The sequence below is a fragment of the Balaenoptera borealis genome (genome assembly GCF_965194805.1).
Source record: "Balaenoptera borealis genome assembly, chromosome: 12".
NCBI classification, from domain to species: Eukaryota; Metazoa; Chordata; class Mammalia; order Artiodactyla; family Balaenopteridae; genus Balaenoptera; species Balaenoptera borealis.
In genome coordinates this window covers 67,360,301-67,379,274 of record NC_138869.1, presented here as the reverse complement: position 1 = coordinate 67,379,274, position 18,974 = coordinate 67,360,301, and the positions used below count along the sequence as shown (strand labels likewise).

Here is an 18,974-nt window from a genome sequence, read left to right as displayed (position 1 = left end):
TTGTATTTCCTAGATATCTCCAAAATAAAGAGTTTAGTCCACTTTTAACTTATTTGATAATACTACAATAAGAAAAATTATACAACTACATTCTGAAGTGCCTCTCCTCCTTTGTGAGGAAATGTTTCCTTAGAATTACAGTTGACCCTTGAACAGCGCTGGGGTTAGGGGCACCGACCCCACACATTTGGAATCCTGCATGTAACTTTATAGCCCACCCTCAGCACCCATAGTCCTCATCCACGGATTCAACCAACTGCAGACCCTATAGTACTGTAGTATGTATTTAGTTAAAGAAACCCCTGTATAAGTGGACCCGCACAGTTCAAACCCATATTGTTCAAGGGTCCACTGTAGTTAGTCTTTGATCTGCTGTTAATGGAATTATGTGTAGTCATCATTTTGGTAAATCTTAACCCCTTATGCAGTTGTGGATCTTCATGCCCCAAAACAATGTCTCAATATTTCTGAGAGTGCCTAGTGGTATCTAAAATAGACTTAATAATAAATGCAATACTTACTTCAGAGTGTATTTTGCCTGTATGTCTTCCAGTTCCCTCTGTTATACTACTTTGTCTTCCCATGCACCATTCTCAATGCAGTGGAGCCCAGGGAGTTAGAAGTATCTCACAAAGTGGGAAAGAAACCTTTATCCACTTTTGGTATTAACCTCTATTTGATTATCATTAAAGTGTTTTATGGAATATACAGTTTTTAGTGAAATAGCTCTATCAGGTTTTAATAACAAGTCTGACTTGCTTCTTCCCCAACTCCAAACTTAGCTGAGTTCAGTGTGGAGCTAAGTTTGGATGTATCTGAGTGGCAGGGAACAAATCATACTCTCAATGGCTCTTCCTCGCTTTTGATGGGGGCTTAATTACTGGATCGAGCTTGTCATGTCTGAATACCTCTTTCTTGATTGGGAGTTCTTTCTTATGAGGCTCCTTAGTGCCTCAAGCAAGACGGATCTCAACTTCTCACCATGTCTAGTGGGATCTCAGATATGGGGATCCTCTCTTGCCTGTATTGTTTTGGAGTCATAAGATTCCTTAAATTCTTCTGATTTAGTCTTGTATTGATATTTTGTATTTCATGTAAATAGCTAAAGTAACTAGTGTTCAGACTGCCTGAAAGGAAGTTTGCTTGAGTGGTACAGGCTTCCTGAAATTGTCATAATAGCCATGAGTAAAAAATGAGCAACTCAAGGTTTCAGATATGATCACTGCTTGAAGTACACAATGACCTTAGAAGATTTGGGGGCACATAGTATGATTGGTAAATTTTTTCAATGGTGATAGCTTTTTTAGAAAAGTTACAAGGAGGTAGGTACAATTACAAAACTGCAAAATGATTTTGAAAACTGAACCAGTTTGAACTTACATGTTAAAGCACCTAGAATATTTGAAACCCTAAAGCGTTTCAGTCCACTGCTCTGTGCATCAGATAACTAAAAAAGACATGGCAGGGCTTCCCTGGTGGCGCAGTGGTTGAGAGTCTGCCTGCCAATGCAGGGGACACGGGTTCGATCCCTGGTCTGGGAGGATCCCACATGCCGCGGAGCAACTGGGCCCGTGAGCCACAGCTACTGAGCCTGCGCGTCTGGAGTCTGTGCTCCGCAACAAAGAGAGGCCGCGATGGTGAGAGGCCCACGCACCGCAGTGAAGAGTGGCCCCCGCTCGCCGCAACTAGAGAAAGCCCTCGCTCAGAAACGGAGACCCAACACAGCCAAAAAAAAAAGACATGGCAATCAGTGCAATTACCAGTCCTAGTCTCCATCAGGAACAAAATAAAGAAAAATTGTTCTTTAGTGTTTTCCTACTTTCCAAATCACTTTTTTCTTCCCTCACTCTCGTACCAAAGGATCCAAATGCATTATTGCATACTCTCTTGAATGTCCCAAGATCCTTACAATAAACCTGTCATCTTTAAGCAATACTTCTATGCTGTGGTGCCATCATTCTATTTTATACCCTATGAAAAACAGCTTTCTGGCAAATGGACATGTTGAAAATATTTGAACAACAAATTTGTACCTCTTCCAGAATGTTCTTTTGTACAATGACATACCACTCTGACGTTGAGATTTGGGGTATTAGGAATGAATTTATGTGGGCAGGCTTATTTTCTCATAATCCACCAGAGTGCATGAAAGTGGTGGTCAATATACTTTCTCCACATAAAACTGATGTCATTCAGGACACACTGTAGTTGGGGACTGTATATTTATAAGAGAAGCAATATAGCATATTAAGAACATGAGATTTGGAGTCCTGGCTCAACAACACTCTGTGATCTTGGACAGGTCTTGATATTTCATTAGTAAATAGAACATGTTAGTAACATCTATGTCACTGGGTTTAGTCAAGAGAAAAAAAACGAGGTATTGTAGGTCTGTATATTTTATGAACTGTTACCTGCCACATTGAGACTGGCTCAGTACTGAGAATATAGAATTTGATTTCCATATGTACATGTATATATAGAAATGTCACATTAGGCATACAACCATTTTCTAGAATAATATATGCATATGAATATTTTTACATAGATGCTCTTTTCTACAACAGTTATCTTTATTTACATTATGTTTTTTATAAGTAGTCTTGGAGATTTTTAGCAGAGTTTCAGAAGGTGAGCTATGAAGAGGGGAGGCATCTTTAAGTACTTTAAAACCCCTGCATCCCAGCTGCCCTAGGACTTATATCCTTTGGTCAATGAGTTTGATTTCAAGCCATTTGGACATAGATGAGTATATTCTGAACAAGTCAATGAAGTTTTGGTTAAAAAGAAAATGATACATGCACATTTCTGTAGGCAATGATGACAGTTCAATAATAAAACACAGTGAGGCAAAGAGAAAAGAAAAGATACAATTCTGATAATAATTTGAATCTTATCAAGATGCAACTCAAACATTTTTAACCATGTCAATATTTTTTATTGTTGTTTTTAGATGGGGCACACTGAGAGGAGCACAGGGGCGGAAAGAAAAATTTTGGGTATGTAATACTTTCCAATTAAATTTCTGCTGTGAAGTGAGTATTTTAGAATCATCTGTGTCTGTATTCCCAGCTTTGTATTATTTAGTCATATCCTAAGTCACTGTAATATCATTTGTAATATTTGTATTTTCTCCAACAGAAAATTCATTATAATCATTTATATTATAGTAATATTTTTCAACTCCTCTTATTTCAAATTGTAACAGATGAATCAGTATTTTTTTTTTCAAATTGAGAATCAACAGAATAACTTTTGTTCTATTATCACCTATATTAAAATTAAAGAAGTGATTAGAGTTCTCTCATATGTGTCAATCAACTTTGTATTCTTACATTTTTTTTGCTATGGGTGATGCTTTTGTAATGTTAGTATCAAATATATATATACATAGTTTTGTTTTTGTTTTTGCCAACTATAACATACACATGATTCTTTACTGAGAAAAAACTAATATCTAGTCTAAAAAATAATAGAAAGTTATACATAAGAAAGTTTGAAGAAGATTGGAATATATTACCTCAAATATTCAGTTACAATAAAGAAAATTATCCCAGGTCCTTATATTATATACCTTTTTTCCTCCAGAAATAAAGTTTAGGTAATGATATTCATCATAGAATTTGAACTTGAATGTATGCATTTGAGGGCATATTATAACTTATAAAACACTAAATATTAGGGCATGTGCTCACTCAAGTGACTCTTGTTAATTAGATTTCTCCACAAGGCACTCACAAAAATCAATCACCCAAGTATGGGGTCACCACTCGTGTTTGTCTTGTTGACATATGGAGGTGTTATGCTTTTGAGCAGAATGATGTTTCTTTGTATTTGAACTGAGCTTTCTTAAATATCATTTTCCTTATTAAAATAGCTTGAGATAGTCAATAAAATTAGTATTCAATAGTTAACATTTATGATATGTGAAAGAGAATATATTATTTGAGCTTCCTGGAATATTTCTGAATGCAGAATAATGTGAGTAGTTAAGGGTGGGGGGATGGAAGAGTGAAATCATCTACAGCATTGCCAAATCCGGGGTAGGAGAAGCCTGAAGAGAGCCTGAAACACACACATGGTAGGTACAGCCCTGAAATATTTGAAACCAGGTACAATTAAGTTTAACCAAAACTTTTCTCTAGCCCTGATCCTACTCAGTTCTTTACTAAATTGAGGGGATTAGTCCCTTACCGTATCTCTCTAGGAGAAGGCTAACCTTCTTTGGAAAATAATCTCAGTGTCAATCTCTATGTAGTCCGCCCTCCATATCTGAGGGTTCTGCATCCACAGATTCAACCAACTGTGGATCAAAAATATTTTTGAAGTTCCAGAAATTTCCAAAAAGCAAAACTTGTATTTGCTGTACATGGGCAATTATTTACATACCACTTACATTGCATTTACAACTATTTACATAACATTTACATTGCATTAGGTATTATTAGTAACCCAGAGATGGCTTAAAGCATACGAGAGGATGTGTATAGGTTATATGCAAATATTATGCCATTTTATATAAGGAACTTGTCAACTAAAAAAATTGCACAATGTGAGGGTTGTGAGTTAAGTTTTATTTGGGGCAAAATAGGGACTATCGCTCAGGAGACAGCATCTCAGATAGCTCTGAAGAACTGCTCAGAAGAGATAGGGTAGAGGTCTGTATATATATGATTTTGGTGATGGGGGAATACATGTAATCAAGCACACATTTTTGCAGAAGGTTGCTGTTAGTTTCATGAAGGTTACTGCTAGTCACAAGGAGCAGATGTCTCTGTTCAGGATTTTAGGGCTTTTCTAGATATGAGAAGATTCAAGAATTTGGGCTCATAAAATCTTCTTCTGAAAATATCTAATTATCTGAAGATCTGTTCTGCCAGTTTTTCCCAGAGCACAGGGTGCCTCATTCCTGATCTCCACCCTGAGCTCCTTTCAGGTGTGTTGAAGCTCAGAGACTGAAGTGGCTAATGACTTCATCCTTGTAGAGGCAGATGTCAGGTGTCAGTTTTTAGTTGGCAGACTTGAGCATCTGTGGATTTTGGTGCAGGGAAAGAGAGATCTCCTGGAACCAATCCCCCACAGATACCAAGGGACAACTGTAATTATTATGGCAAAGTATCCAGCATGCATTTAAACATTTTGAGACATGTAGCAGAAAAATGTGACCAATAACCAAGGGAAAAAACTATCAATAGAAGCAATAGATGTAATAACCATTGTAAAAATTTTTTTTAAATATGAATGAAAAGATAGAGAATTTCAACAAGTTATTTCAATATACAAAAAGAAAAGAATTATTGTTGGTGTGAGTGCAATGCCTGAAATTAAGAACACAACATATGGGTTAAATAGCAGGCAGAATTAGATATCTTAAATAAATGCAATAAAATATATCCAAGTTGCAGTACACAGAGGAAAATATAATGAAAAATCCAGAACACTGGGAAGAGACGGGTGGGACACAATCAAATGTTTTAACATACATGTAACTGTATTCTCAGAAGGATGAGAGAGAGAATGAAGCAGAACAAATATTTGAAGAACTGACAGCCAAAAGTTTTCCAAAATGGAAAGACGCCAACCTAAATTCGGAAGCTCAATAAACTCTAAGTAGGGGAAACTAGAATTTTATATCCAGCGGCAACTTTCTTCAAAGAAGGCAAATCAGAAACATTTTCATTCAAACAAAAGCTAAGATAACACAGCATCAAAAATATAAAGCAAAAGTTACAGAAGAAAAGAGAAAGACAAATCCACAATTTGGTTGTATATTTCAACACATCCCACTTATTATTTCACAGAGTAAGCAGCTAAAATATAGATAAAGATATAGAAGATTAAAAAAAAAAACTATTAGCTAGCTTAATGTAATTAAAATTCATAGAATACTAGATACAACTATTAATGAATATATATTCTTTTAGTGCATATGGAATAGTTGCCAATGTTGACCATATGCTGGGTCATAAGGTAAGTTCAACAAACTGAAAGGATTGAAATTTTACAGAGTATGCTATGTCAAAACTTGTGTTACTTAGCTAAAGCAGTACTTAATGTAATAGAAGAAGCATGTATTTGGAAAAAAAGAAAGGTTAAAATCAATGCATATATTAAAAAAGGAAAAGTTGAAAATAGTAATCCAGTAAGCTAGATAAAGAACTCAAACCTCCAAAAATTAGAATGAAGGGAATGAAAAGGAGAAGGGCAGAAATCAATGAAAAAAAGTGGACATACAATAGAGAATATCAAGAGGGCAAAGATTTGATTCTTTGAAAAGATTAAATTCCTAGGAAGACTCATAAAGAAGCCAAGAGAGAAAAAAAATTTAACATAGAAATGAAAAAAGAGGACTTTCTTCAGTTTCAATAGATATTAAGTAGGTAATATAAGATGCTATGCAAGCATTATGCCAATATATTTGAAAATATAGATGAAATGAATAAACTCCTTGGAAAGCAAAGCATCAAAACTCACACAAGGTGAAAATAGAAAAGTCTAGTTATAATACTATTTGAGAAGCTGATTCTGTATTAAAGAAAAGAAACTTACAAAAAACACCAGTCTCTAATGGCTTCACTGGTAAATTTTTCCAAACATTTAAATAACAAATGAAATCAATTTTATGTCAATATCTTTTAGGAAATAGAGAAAAAACAGTTCCCAACACACTTCATGAACCAGCATGACACGAATACCAAAACTTGACAGGGACAACATAAGAAAAGAAAACTACTGGGCAATATCTCTTATGAACACAAAATTCTACACAAAATATCACAACTGTAAAATATATTAAAAGGACAATATATTATGATCAAGTGAGGTTTATCGCAGGAGTGCAAAGTTGGTTTTACATGTAAAAGCAATGAATATAGTTCATCACATTGCCAGACTAAAGATGGAAAAATAAACATGATTATCTTAATTGGTACAGAAGATGCAATAATAACAGTTTTTTTGCCACCAGCCCCCTCATAGGTACTCTCATAAATCGTTTCCAAACACGGTAACTTCAAGATCATTAGGAAAAAACAATTTCTGATTTCTAGACTCTCTTCTACAGGGTTCACATGATTAGCTTAGGCAGAATAATCTCCCTTTTAATTAACTCGCAGTCAGTTGATTGGGAATTTGAATCACATCTTCAAAATCTGTTCAACTTTGTGAGATAACATAACCTAATCACAGAAGTAATATCCCATTATATTCTCAGGTCCTTCCCACACTCAAATGGAAAGGATTATATGGGGAAACTACACAAGGGAGGAGGAATTTCGGGTTCATTTTAGAATTCTGCTGACCACAGAAGTCATTTATGACCTAAAACCTCAGCAAATTAGGAATAGAACCTACCTTCCTTCACCTTATAAACTTTATCCACAAAAACCCTAGAGCTAACATCATAATTAATGGTAAAATACTGAACGCTTTTCCCTCATCACTGAAAAATAAAACATTCATTGTCAACATTTTTATTAACATTTTACTGAAGGTACCACCTAGTGCAGTAAAACAAACAAACAAACAAAAAATAAAGGGGAGTGTGGAAAGAAATATAACTGATGTTATTTGCAGATGACATGATTATGAATATGGAAAATCAAAACATATATATAGAAATAAACTATTAAAAACAGTAAGCATATTTAACAAGCTTTCTTCATATTAGATCAATATAAAAAACAAATTATAGTTCTATATAGTAACAAGAAGCAATGGGAAATTAAAAGTAAACATGACCTAAAATGATGTAACTAGACTGGTCCCTCCCATCAGGAAACTTACACAAGCCTCTTAGATAGCCTCATCCACCAGAGGGCAGACAGCAGATGCAAGAAGAACTACAATCCTGCAGACTGTGGAACAAAAACCACATTCACATAAAGATAGAAAAGATGTAAAGGCAGAGGGCTATGTACCAGATGAAGGAACAAGATAAAACCCCAGAAAACAACTAAATGAAATGGAGATAGGAAATCTTCCAGAAAAAGAATTCAGAATAATGATAGTGAAGATGATCTAGGACCTTGGAAAAAGAATGGAGGCAAAGATTGAGAAGATGTAAGAAATGTTTAACAAAAATCTAGAAGAGTTAAAGAACAAACAAACGAGATGAACAATACAATAACTGAAATGAAAAATACACTAGAAGGAATCAATAGAAGAATAACTGAGGCAGAAGAACGGATAAGTGACCTGGAAGACAGAATGGTGGAATTCACTGCTGTGGAACAGAATAAAGAAAAAAGAATGAAAAGAAATGAAGACAGCCTAAGAGACCTCTGGAACAACATTAAACACAACAACATTCACATTATAGGGGTCCCAGAAGGAGAAGAGAGAGAGAAAGGACCAGAGAAAATATTTGAAGAGATTATAGTCAAAAACTTCCCCTAACATGGGAAAGGAAATAGCCACCCAAGTCCAGGAAGTGCAAAGAGTCCCATAAGGATAAACCCAAGGAGAAACACGCCGAGACACATAGTAATCAAACTGGCAAAAATTAAAGGCAAAGAAAAATTATTGAAAGCATCAAGGGAAAAACAATAAATAACATACAAGGGAACTCCCATAAGGTTAACATCTGATTTCTCAGCAGAAACTCTACAAGCCAGAAGGGAGTGGCATGATATACTTAAAGTGATGAAAGGGAAGAACCTACAACCAAGATTACTCTGCCCAACAAGGATCTCATTCAGATTCGATGGAGAAATCAAAAGCTTTACAGACAAGAAAAAGCTAAGAGGATTCAGCACCACCAACCCAGCTCTACAAAAAATGCTAAAGGAACTTCTCTAAGTGGCAAACACAGGAGAAGAAAAGGACCTACAAAAAAGAACTCCACAAAATTAAGAAAATGGTAATAGGAACATACATATCAATAATTACCTTAAATGTGAATGGATTAAATGCTCCAACCAAAAGACACAGGCTTGCTGAATGGATACAAAAACAAGATCCATATATATGCTGTCTACAAGACACCCACTTCAGACCTAGGGACACATACAGGCTGAAAGTGAGGGGATGGAAAAAAATATTCCATGCAAATGGAAATCAAAAGAAAGCTGGAGTAGCAACACTCATATCAGATAAAATAGACTTTAAAATAAAGAATGGTACAAGAGACAAGAAAGGACACTATGTAATAATCAAGGGATCAATCCAAGAAGAAGATATAAAAATTATAAATATATATGCACTCAACATAGGAACACCTCAATACATAAGGCAACTGCTAACAGTTCTAAAAGAGGAAATCGACAGTAACACAATAATAGTGGGGGACTTTAACACCTCACTTACATCAATGGACAGATCAGCCAAACAGAAAATTAATAAGGAAACACAAGCTTTAAATGACACAATAGACCAGATAGATTTAATTGATATTTATAGGACATTCCAACCAAAAACAGCAGATTACACTTTCTTCTCAAGTGCGCACAGAGCATTCTCCAGGATAGATCACATCTTGTGGCACAAGTCAAGCCTCAATAAACTGAAGAAAATTGAAACATTATCAAGCATCTTTTATGACCACAATGCTATGAGATTAGAAATCAATTACAGGGAAAAAAACGTAAAAAACACAAACACATGGAGGCTAAACAATACGTTACTAAATAGCCAAGAGATCAATGAAGAAATCAAAGAGGAAATCAAAAAATACCTAGAGGCAAATGACAATGAAAACACGACAATCCAAAACCTATGGGATGCAGCAAAAGCAGTTCTAAGAGGGAAGGTTATAGCTATACAAGCCTACCTCATGAAACAAGAAAAATCTCAAATAAAAAATCTAACGTTACACCTAAAGGAACTAGAGAAAGAAGAACAAACAGAACCCAAAGTTAGCAGAAGGAAAGAAATCCTAAAGATCAGAGCAGAAATAAATGAAAAAGAAATGAAGGAAACTATAGCAAAGATCAATACAACTAAAAGCTGTTTCTTTGAGAAGATAAACAAAATTGATACATCATTAGGTAGACTCATCAAGAAAAAGGGAGAGGACCTAAATCAATAAAATTAGAAATGAAAAAGGAGAAGTTACAACAGACACCACAGAAATACGAAGCATCCTAAGAGACTACTATAAGAAACTCTATGCCAATAAATTGGACAACCTGAAAGAAATGGACAAATTCTTGGAAAGGTATAACCTTCCAAGACTGAACCAGGAAGAAATAGAAAATATGAACAGACCCATCACGAGTAATGAAATTGAAACTGTGATTAAAAATCTTCCAACAAACAAAAGTCTAGGACCAGATGGCTTCACAGGTGAATTCTATCAAACATTTAGAGAAGAGCTAACACTCGTCCTTCTCAAATTCTTCCAAAATATTGTAAAAGAAGGAAAACTCCCAAACTCCTTCTATGAGGCCACCATCACTCTGATACCAAAACCAGACAAAGATACTACAAAAAAGAAAATTACAGACCAATGTCACTGATGAATATAGATGCAAAAATCCTCAACAAAATACTAACAAACAGACTCCAATAACACATTAAAAGGATCATACACCATGATCAAGTTACATTTATCCCAGAGATCCAAGGAATCTTCAATATACGCAAATCAATCAATGTGATACACCATATTAACAAACTGAAGAAGAAAAACCATATGATCATCTTAATAGATGCAGAAAAAGCTTTGGACAAAATTTAACACCCATTTATAATAAAAACTCTGCAGGAAGTGGGCATAGAGGGAAACTACTTCAACATAATAAAGGCCATATATGACAAACCCACAGCAAACATCATTCTCAATGGTGAAAAACTGGAAGCATTTCCTCTAAGATCAGGAACAAGACAAGAATGTCCAGTCTCACCTCTATTATTTAACATAGTTTTGGAAGTCCTAGCCACAGCAATCAGAGAAGAAAAAGAAATAAAAGGAATACAGATTGGAAAAGAAGAAGTAAAACTGTCACTGTTTGCAGATGACATGACACTATACATAGAGGATCCTAAAGATACCACCAGAAAACTACTAGAGCTAATTAATGAATTTGGTAAAGTTGCAGGATACAAAATTTATGCACAGAAATCTCTTGCATTCCTATACACTAATGATGAAAAATCTGAAAGAGAAATTAAGGAAACACTCCCATTTACCACTGCAACAAAAAGAAGAAAATACCTAGGAATAAACCTACCTAGGGAGACAAAAGACCTGTATGCAGAAAACTATAAGACACTGATGAAAGAAATTAAAGATGATACCAACAGATGGAGAGATATACCATGTTCTTTGGTTGGACGAATCAATATTGTGAAAATGACTACAAAGCAATCTACAGATTCAATGCAATCCCTATCAAATTACCAATGGCATTTTTTACAGAACTAGAACAACAAATCTTAAAAGTTGTATGGAGACACAAAAGACCGCGAAGAGCCAAAGCAGTCTTGAGGGAAAAAATGGAGCTGGAGGAATCAGACTCCCTGACTTCAGACTAGATTACAGAGCTACAGTAATCAAGACAATATGGTACTGGCACAAAAACAGAACTATAGATCAGTGGAACAGGATAGAAAATCCAGAGATAAACCCATGCACCTATGGTCAACTAATCTATGACAAAGGAGGCAAGAATATACAATGGAGAAAAGACAGTCTCTTCAATAAGTGGTGCTGGGAAAACTGGAGAGCTACATGTGAAGAATGAAATTAGAACACTCCCTAACACCATACACAAAAATGAACTCAAAATGGATTAGAGACCTAAATGTAAGACTGGACACTATAAAACTCTTAGCAGAAACCATAGGAAGAACACTCTTTGACATAAATCTCAGCAAGATCTTTTTTGATTCACCTCCTAGAGTAATGGAAATAAAAACAAAAAATAAACAAATGGGACCTAATGAAACTTCAAAGATTTTGCACAGCAAAGGAAACCATAAACAAGATGAAAAGACAACCCTCAGAATGGGAGAAAATATTTGCAAACGAATCAATGGACAAAGGATTAATCTCCAAAATATATAAACAGCACTTGCAGCTCAATATTAAAAAAACAAACAACCCAATCCAAAAATGGGCAGAAGACCTAAGTAGATATTTCTCCAAAGAAGACATTTAAGTGGCCAAGAAGCACCTGAAAAGCTGCTCAACATCACTAATTATTAGAGAAATGCAAATCAAAATTACAATGAGGAATCACCTCACACCAGTTAGAAAGGGCATCATCAGAAAACCTACAAACAACAAATGCTGGAGAGGGTGTGGAGAAAAGGGAACCCTCTTGCACTGTTGGTGGGAATGTAAATTGATACAGCTACTATGGAGAACAGTATGGAGGCTCCTTAAAAATCTAAAAATAGAATTACCATATGACCCAGCACCCAGAGAAAACCATAATTCAAAAAGACACATGCAACCCAATGTTCATGGCAGCACTGTTTACAATAGCCAAGTCATGGAAGCAACCTAAATGCTCATCGACAGATGAATGGATAAAGAAGATGTGGTACATATATACAATGGAATATTACTCAGCCTTAAAAAAGAACGAAATTGGGTCATTTGTAGAGACGTGGATGCTTCTAGAGACTGTCATACAGAGTGAAGTTAAGTCACAAATTGAAAAACAAATATCATATATTAACACAAATATGTGGAACGTAGAAAATGCTACAGATGAACTGGTTTGCAGAGCAGAAATTGAGACACAGAAGCAGAGAACAACATATGGACACCAAGGGGGGAAAGAGGTGGAGGGTGGGGGTGGGGGTGTGATGAATCAGGAGACTGGGATTGACATGTATACACTGATGTGTGTAAAATGGATGACTAATAAGAAATAAATAAATAAATAAACATTTTAAAAAATCATAGTTTTAGAAGGGACAAGGGAGAATCAGAGTGAAGTGCTAAAAAGAAAATTTGTTTAATACAACCCTTACTGGTGAAAGTATTTTATAATTCATTTTGGATCCTAAAATAGCAGATTTGATTGCCAGTACCTAAAAATTAGGATATATTTTAGACTCTTATATTTGTGTGAAATTCTTTGGATGGGATATGTCATTTTACTAAGGGCCATAATTACTGTAATTCATAATGAACTTACTGCCTTTTCTTACATGTATTGCATCTAGTTCATAATTATTTCTACTTATATCTATAGTGGTGAGAGAAACATCTTGCTGTCTTTACTTACAGAAATTAAAATTCCAGGAGAGAGAAATATTACTCTGCAGGAAATTTCTGATCTGAAAGTAGACCTGACATTACCAAAATAAGTCCGATTATATTACTGTAGTATCTGTAGTGTTAAATTTTGTGTAAGAATTGGGGTTTTTTGTGTTCTAATTCTGAGGATTCACAATATTGATGACTATTATAAAGGTCTCAGTTATTATAGCTGAATATACCATCTTTCCTTCCTTTACTTTTGGACATTTCTATTAAACAGATGATTGTCCTTCTCATATTATCCTCTATGTCTCTCAACCTCTCTTTCATATTACCTCTCTCTCTTGCCTTCTGGGACTTTGCTTAGCTCTTTCAGTTCCCAGATTTTTTTTTTTTTTTTTCTTTTGGCTGCACTGTGCGGCACATGGGATCTTAGTTGCCCAACCAGGGATCGAACCTGTGCCCCCTGCAGTGGAAGTGTGGAGTGTTAACCACTGGACTGCCAGGGAAGTCCCTCAACAATATATTTTTTATTTTTGAAAAACTGAGAACAAATTACAGAACTATTTCTAAAAGGAAAGTGAATTGCTGTCTCTATTAAATGAAGGTGCTGGGAGGAGATAAGCTGAACAGAGTCTCTAGGTCATGGTCTGGCTTTTTAAAGAGCTATATGAACCCTTACTGGGATATTTAGTAGGCAACATCAAAAATGAACCCTAGGGGATACAGAGGTGTATTAGTTTGCTAGGGCTGCTGTAGCACAGTACCAAAACTTGGATGGCTTAGACAAAATATAAGAAATATCTAGTTAGGGGCGTAAGCTGCAATTGTCCTCTGTCGAGTTACTGCTATACCACACTCCTGCTACATCTATGAGGAAAAATTTAGCAAGTTTCCAGGGAAAACATAGCCTTACTTTGAAGTATTAGAATTTTCTATGTATGATAGTCTTTCCAGTTTTATAAATATTTTGAAGAGAAAATGATTATTTTTGGTCTATATTTGTTTCTTGGTTTTTTGAAATTACAAGTGACTTAGGTTTAATGACTAATTTCAGCTTAAAGCCTTCTATTAATGTAACTGTTGTGAAGAAAATAATCTTTGTGCCCAATTAAAGTCCTAATACAAAAAAAAAATGATGTAACTATTTAAAAACCTAGGGAAGTACTTCCCTGGTGCTGCAGTGCTTGAGAATCCACCTGTCAATGCAGGGGACACGGGTTCGAGCCCTGGTCTGGGAAGATTCACATGCCATGGAGCAACTAAGCCCGTGCACCACAACTACTGAGCCTGCACTCTAGAGCCCACGAGCCACAACTACTGAAGCCCGCGTGCTTAGAGCCCGTGCTCCGCAACAAGAGAAGCCACCGCAATGAGAAGCCCGTGCACCACAACGAAGAGTAGCCCCCACACGACACAACTAGAGAAAATCCCGTGCACAGCAACGAAGACCCAATACAGCCAAAAATAAATAAATAAATAAATAAATAAAAACCTAGGGAGTATGTCAATGAAAAATGTGCAAGATTTTTAGTGTTATGAGAAATTAAAGAAGACCTAGCTAAAAGGAGAATTATACAATATTGATGACCTGGAAGTCTCTAGATTAACTTTCCCAAATTGATCTATTAATTTATTAACATCCTAATCTATGTCCCAGAAGAGATTTTTTTTTTTTTGGAGGGGGAGAGAGGATTATACTGAAAAGATGATTCTAAACTTTAAATGGAAGTGCAAAAGACCTAGAGTACCCAAGATAGCCACAGTAAAGAAGAACAAAGTTGGAGGATGTACACTACCAGGTTTCAAGACTATATAAATCTACAGTAATTAAGACAGCATTTTATTGCCAGCAAATTTGATTTAGCAGCACATTAAAAGAACCATTCACCATGATCACATGTGATTTATACCTGGTATGCAAGGATGGTTCAACACACACAAACCAATCAATGTGAAACATCACATTAATAGAATGAAAGAAAAAATTATATAGTAATCTTAATAGATTCAGTAAAAACATTTGACAAAATTCTACATTTGTTAATGATAAAAACTCTTAACAAGTATAGAAGGAATGTACCTCACAGATAACATTATACTTAATGGTGAAATGTTGAAAGCTTTTCCTCTAAGATGAGAAACAAGACAATGGTGCCCATTCTCACCACTCCTATTCAACATAGTACTGGAAGTCCTTTCCAGAGCCATCTGGCAAGAAAAAGAAATAAAAACCATCAGAATTGGAAAGGAAGAAGTAAAATTGTCTCTATTTGCAGTTTATATAGGTATACCGTGTTTCATTGCACTTTACAAATATTGGTTTTTTTGTTTTGTTTTGTTGTAGAAATTGAAGATTTGTGGCAATAGACCATATTGAGCAGTCTATTGGCACCATTTTTCCAACAGCATTTGCTCACTTTGTGTCTCTGTGTCACATTTTGGTAACTCTTGCAATATTTTAAACCTTCTACCAGCAAAAATATTTCAACTTGCTAAATAATCAGATGATGGTTAGCATTTTTTAGCAATAAAGTATTCTTAATTAAAGTATGCACATTTTTTTTAGATGTAATGCTATTGTACACTTAAAAGGCTATAGTATAGTGTAAACATAACTTTTATATGCACTGGGAAACCAAAAAATTTATGTGACTCACTTTATTGCGATATTCATTTTATTGCAGTAGTCTGGAACTGAACCTGCAAAATCTCCAAGGTATACCTGTTTGGAAAATCCTAAAGACTTCACCCAAAAGTTGTTAGATCAAATCAATTAATTCAGTAAAATTACAGGATAACAAAACTATCATACAAAAATCAGTAGCCTTTTTAGACACTAGCAACAGATTATCTGAAAAAGAAATAAAGAAAACAAACAATCCCATGTACAATAGCATCGAAAAAAAAAAAGAAAAAACTTTGGAATAAACTTAACCAAGGAGGTGAAAGATCTCTACTCTGAAAACTATAAGACATTGATGAAAGATATCAAAAATGTCACAAATAAATGGAAAGGTATCCTGTGTTCATGAAGGGGAAGAATTAATATTGTTAAAATTTCAATACTACCAAAAACATCGATAGCTTCAATGCAATTCCTATCAAGATTCCAATGGCATTTTTTACAGAAATTGAAAAAAAAAATCCTAAAATTTATGTGGAAACAAAAAAGACCCCAAGTAGCCAAAGCAGTCCTTTGAAAGAAAAACAAAGCAAGGAGTATCACATTTCCTGATTTCAAGTTATACTATAAATTTATAGTGATCAAAACAGTATGATACTGGCATAAAAACAGACAAATAGATTAATGCAACAGAACTGAGAGTCCAGAAATAAAGGTGGAAGGGAAAATTGCTTTTAATCAGAAAGTCAGAAATCTGGGGAAAAGGCGGACTTGTGTCCCCCAAAAACCAACTCCAAAGATTCTGCTTGGCCATGAAAGTTTTAAAGGGAAAAGGGGAAGTAATCTCAGTTAATCATTGGGATAGGAGGTCAGAGTCCTTGCCATCCCCCACTGCCTGCAGGCTTGTCCACTTCTTGTGATCTTTCTTTAGTTGCTGTCTTGTTCACACAGTTTGTTCTGGAGATCACTGATGGGGAAGCTAGGGAAGAGATCTGGTCATCTGTTAATTATTTATTCTTCATTTTTACTTCTTTGATCTATGGGAAGAACCAGCAGATTAGGCAAGGTAGTGTGTGATCAAAAGATTTGAAAACTGTGCTTGGGTCAGAGATGAGCAGAACATGGGGGTGGACTGTTTAAGTTTAGTTAAAATATAGCTTTGCTAAAGTGACAAGAAAAGGGGTTTCCTGCTGAAGACGGTTTCCTGCAAAGATCTGTTTACATCCCTGTGGGGTTTTTTTCCTACCCTTTTAAATTCATCCATCTCAGTTCATACAGAATAATGTAATCAAAATATAAATTTGTCCGCCTGCATTCCTGCTGGAAGGAACTCAACAACTTGTCATCATTTTCACCATTATTTTCTCAGTATGGATTTCCTCTCCTCCCCTTCTAGCCTCATAAACTACCAACCTGCTTCTGTTTTATGATCTAATGATAACGGTTTTGTTGCTTCATTTCTCTGCTTCATGCTGCTTCATGCTTTGATATTTATGTTTTTACTGTTTACCCTTCCTCCATTTTTTTAATCTGGTTAATTTACTCCTAGGCTTTAATATGCATCACATGTGGTATTTCTTCATGACAACTTCCCTGAACCATTCAGATAAGTGAGATGCCTCTCCATGTGCATATTTCTACCTTAGTACTTGCCTTACGTTGACCATCCTTCATTAGACCATAAGCTCCCTGAACACAGGATATTTTTTATCATGGTTCCTCCCGTGCTTAGCACATAATAGACACTCTGTAACTGCAGCATGTGTCATCTTCTGATGTGGCATTTCAAACTCTCATGCATATGTTACTATTGTACTCTGGGGGAATTCATCAATTTTGGTTATCATGAACATGAGTATATATGCATATTAATGTAATTAATGAATAATATAATTGTCTTATTCTCCTTTTCAAAATGTGTAGGTTCTTAATAATCACAATCTATAATGAGTCAGAAGCATATAAAGCTACGTAGGAGTCCCCTGTAACTTTACAGTTTGGATTAAAAAATATCCAAGTATTATTCAGTTTTTTTTTTTTTTTTAATTTTTGTTTTTCTGCAGATTGCTGCCAATTCCTGGGGAAAGTCCTGGGGAGAGAATGGCTATTTCAGGATTCTTCGAGGAGTAAATGAGTCTGACATTGAAAAGTTGATTATCGCAGCTTGGGGCCAACTGACAAGTTCAGATGAACCATAACAAAGCATTAAATTTCCATAAGGCCAGGCATTCAAGTCACCCTTTAAATTGAAATTAAGCAACGTGAAGTTCTCTGTGACAGTGGAATCTCTGCCTCTTCGCCTTGTTGGTATAAGGTGCTTGTTTTCTTGTTTCACCCCAGGTTCTAAGCTCCTGCTTCCTTTATATTATCGAGTTGTAAAAACACTAACAGAGGATGGAGAGTGGCTTCAAATAATACCTTTCGAGTTCACTGGTAGTTTTTATTTCCCTCTCCTGACAATGTTCTTTTTGACTTTGATCATTAAACAGTGTGATGGCACTTGTTTTAAACATTCACATCATTTGTTTGTAGACATGATTTGGTTTCTCTCTCTTTGACCAATGAGAACTTCTGACAAATAGCACCAAAAACACCAATTTACCATTGTTATGATTTTTTTCAACTCAATAATGCTTTCTTAATTCAGACCTTGCTTATGTTTTGCCAGAAAGAGATGGAAATAGATTGTTTCCCTCAATAAGCTCACATTTTGGTTCTTTTCATTTGTCTAAACTGAACTCGCAATCTGAACTCAAAAGGTGAGTCACTCTCACAGGAAAGAACTACTCTTCACCCTACTGTGTAATGGCTTGTGAGGTGGGGAAGATGATAAGTAACAAAAAGACTGAGGGGCTGATGCTGACGATGCAAGTACCGTCCTGATATACACACATACTCCTATTTTTGGAAACCAGTGCCCTTTGTGTAAAGTCGATTAAAATGAGCTGCAAAACTGTATCTGGAAAGATCACACATTTATCTCCCCCAAACAGCAACCTGATGCCATTACTCAGAAAGAATAAACACACTTTTATCACAACCATTTCACAGTTTGCTGCTTGAGATGCTGAAAAGTAAGCTAAATTGGCACTAATTTGCAACTAATTTTAATTTTAGTTATCTATAGTCAGAGAAACAAAAATATCATCATCATCCTGGTTGGGAAAGGATGCAATCTTTTAATAATTCACT

At 35.4% G+C, this 18,974-nt stretch overlaps 1 protein-coding gene across 3 annotated transcripts in view; it reads left to right on the top strand.

Moving 5' to 3' along the window:
* TINAG (tubulointerstitial nephritis antigen) overlaps positions 1 to 18,298 on the top strand; it is an 87,761-nt gene extending 69,463 nt beyond the window's left edge. For all 3 annotated transcript variants that reach the window (XM_082345001.1, XM_082345000.1, XM_082344999.1), the window contains 2 exons: positions 2,954 to 2,999; positions 17,846 to 18,298. In XM_082345001.1, the coding sequence (XP_082201127.1) occupies positions 2,954 to 2,999; positions 17,846 to 17,980 (181 nt within the window). In that variant the 3' untranslated portion in view covers positions 17,981 to 18,298. The remainder of the gene's footprint in view (positions 1 to 2,953; positions 3,000 to 17,845) is intronic.
* Positions 18,299 to 18,974: the final 676 nt, after the last annotated feature.